The sequence below is a fragment of the Sinocyclocheilus grahami genome, unplaced genomic scaffold (genome assembly GCF_001515645.1).
Source record: "Sinocyclocheilus grahami isolate Dianchi unplaced genomic scaffold, SAMN03320097.WGS_v1.1 scaffold381.1, whole genome shotgun sequence".
Lineage (NCBI taxonomy): Eukaryota > Metazoa > Chordata > Actinopteri > Cypriniformes > Cyprinidae > Sinocyclocheilus > Sinocyclocheilus grahami.
The window spans coordinates 927,311-929,173 of NW_015505560.1; the positions used below are offsets into that span (position 1 = coordinate 927,311).

A 1,863-nucleotide genomic window follows, 5' to 3' on the forward strand; every position below is an offset into this window, starting at 1 on the left:
CCTCAGATTCCAGATTTTCAAATAGTTGTATCTCCAAATATTGTCTGGTTTTATTTTATGACTGGTTTTGTGGTCCAGGGTCACAAATATGACATTTTTAATATAGAAATATAATGAAAAAACAAAGTAATACTTTTAAATATTAGATGATAGCCGCCAATTTGCCGGTTTAAAACATCGTGTCTTTTTTTTTTTAATCACGTTTGCAATCATGCACATATTCATGAAAACGGCTCTCTCGCTCTTGTGATATTGCTAATATAAAAAATGTATTATATGTGACTCTGGACTACAAAACCAGTCATAAGGGTAAATTTTATGAAATTGAGATTTATGCATCATCTAAGCTTTCCATTGATGTGTGGTTTGTTATGATCGGACAATATCTGGCTGAGATACAACTATTTGAAAATCTGGAATCTGAGGGTGCAAAAAAATCTAAATATTGAGAAAATCATCTTTAAAGTTGTTCAAATGAAGTTCTTAGCAATGCATATTACTGATCAAAAATTAAGTTTTGATATATTTACAGTAGGAAATTTACTAAATATCTTCATGAAACATGATCTTTACTTAATATCCTAATGATTTTTGGCATAAAAGAGAAATGTATAATTGTGACCCATACAATGTATTGTTGGCTATTGCTTCAAATATCCCCCAGCGACTTAACACTGCTTTTGTGCTGCAGGGACACAAATTATATTTTTTATAACATTTATAAAAACAAGATCTCAAGTAGTTTTTTTTGCAATTATTATATTGAATTTTGTGGGCATTTGTGGCTATCAATTTGGTGACACCATCCCCTGTTAACAGTAACAAAAAAAATTAGAAATAAGTTACTGGTTGCATTTGAAGCAAGTAGTTTTACATCCAATCACATTATTGATCAATGCACAAGGCAAATTAGTGAAATCTTGACTAAAATCCTCTTGGTCTGAGACAAGACCGAGACCTTCAAAGACCGGTCTCTTACACTACAACACTAAATCACTTCTGCCGCGGTTGCTGTTTTCTGCAGTTTGCTCTGTGGTGTTTTGGAGAGCTGTGGTGAGGATGTGGAGGAGATTGAATATCTGTCTGACAGCAGCTGGAGAGCCATGAGACACGACAAAAACAAAGAAACCGTTAAACATCAAGCGATCAAACGCAGTAAGATCAGCCACTTTCATTTCTGTGTTCTCCTGACAGAGAGGAAAGGACTGATCTGATTTGATTTTCCCATGATAGAGGTGAATTGTAACCCGATGGGCAGCGTTATCGTGGATCTGACTCAGTTGTCCTCCGACGATGAGGATTTCCACAAAGAAGAGACGGTTTCTACACATTTAGAAGACAAAAGTGTACACTTCAGGAAATGTGGCATAGTTAAAACTACTAAACCAAAAAAGTCGAAAAAAACAGGTCCAAAACTATTAACTAAGCTTTAAATATATATCTTTTTTTCTGTTTTAGTTTTTAATAATTGCTAATATTGACAGTAATTTAGAATCACATTTCCAAATGTTTTTTTTTAGCATGTAAAGCTAAAGAATGACAATCTGATGACTGATGTGTGAACCTTTTCTCATTCAGTCATTGTGTTCTGCATGAGGTATAAATATGTTGTGTTTGTGTTCATTGTGATGGCAATAAAGTTTCATTATTAAATGTATAGTTCTGACTGATGCATTAATAATTGAAACTTAATCAAACCATTTTAAAATTACTTTGACCGCACATTCTATACTTTATATTGATTGTATGACCGTACATTTGTATGGACAAAGCATTTGCAGATTGCCTGCAATGCGAGTATGCAAATTAAAATAATAAAATATAAGTTGCAATGAATTAAGTCAAAATTACAAAAACTAAAAT

At 32.9% G+C, this 1,863-nt stretch overlaps 1 protein-coding gene across 1 annotated transcript in view; it reads left to right on the forward strand.

Annotated features, from left to right (window-relative positions):
* The window catches only part of pias4b (protein inhibitor of activated STAT, 4b), an 8,428-nt gene extending 6,786 nt beyond the window's left edge, over window positions 1-1,642 (forward strand). Inside the window, exons 10-11 of the mRNA XM_016230983.1 lie at window positions 1,025-1,155; window positions 1,234-1,642. Of these exons, the coding sequence (XP_016086469.1) occupies window positions 1,025-1,155; window positions 1,234-1,433 (331 nt within the window). The 3' untranslated portion in view covers window positions 1,434-1,642. The remainder of the gene's footprint in view (window positions 1-1,024; window positions 1,156-1,233) is intronic.
* Window positions 1,643-1,863: the final 221 nt, after the last annotated feature.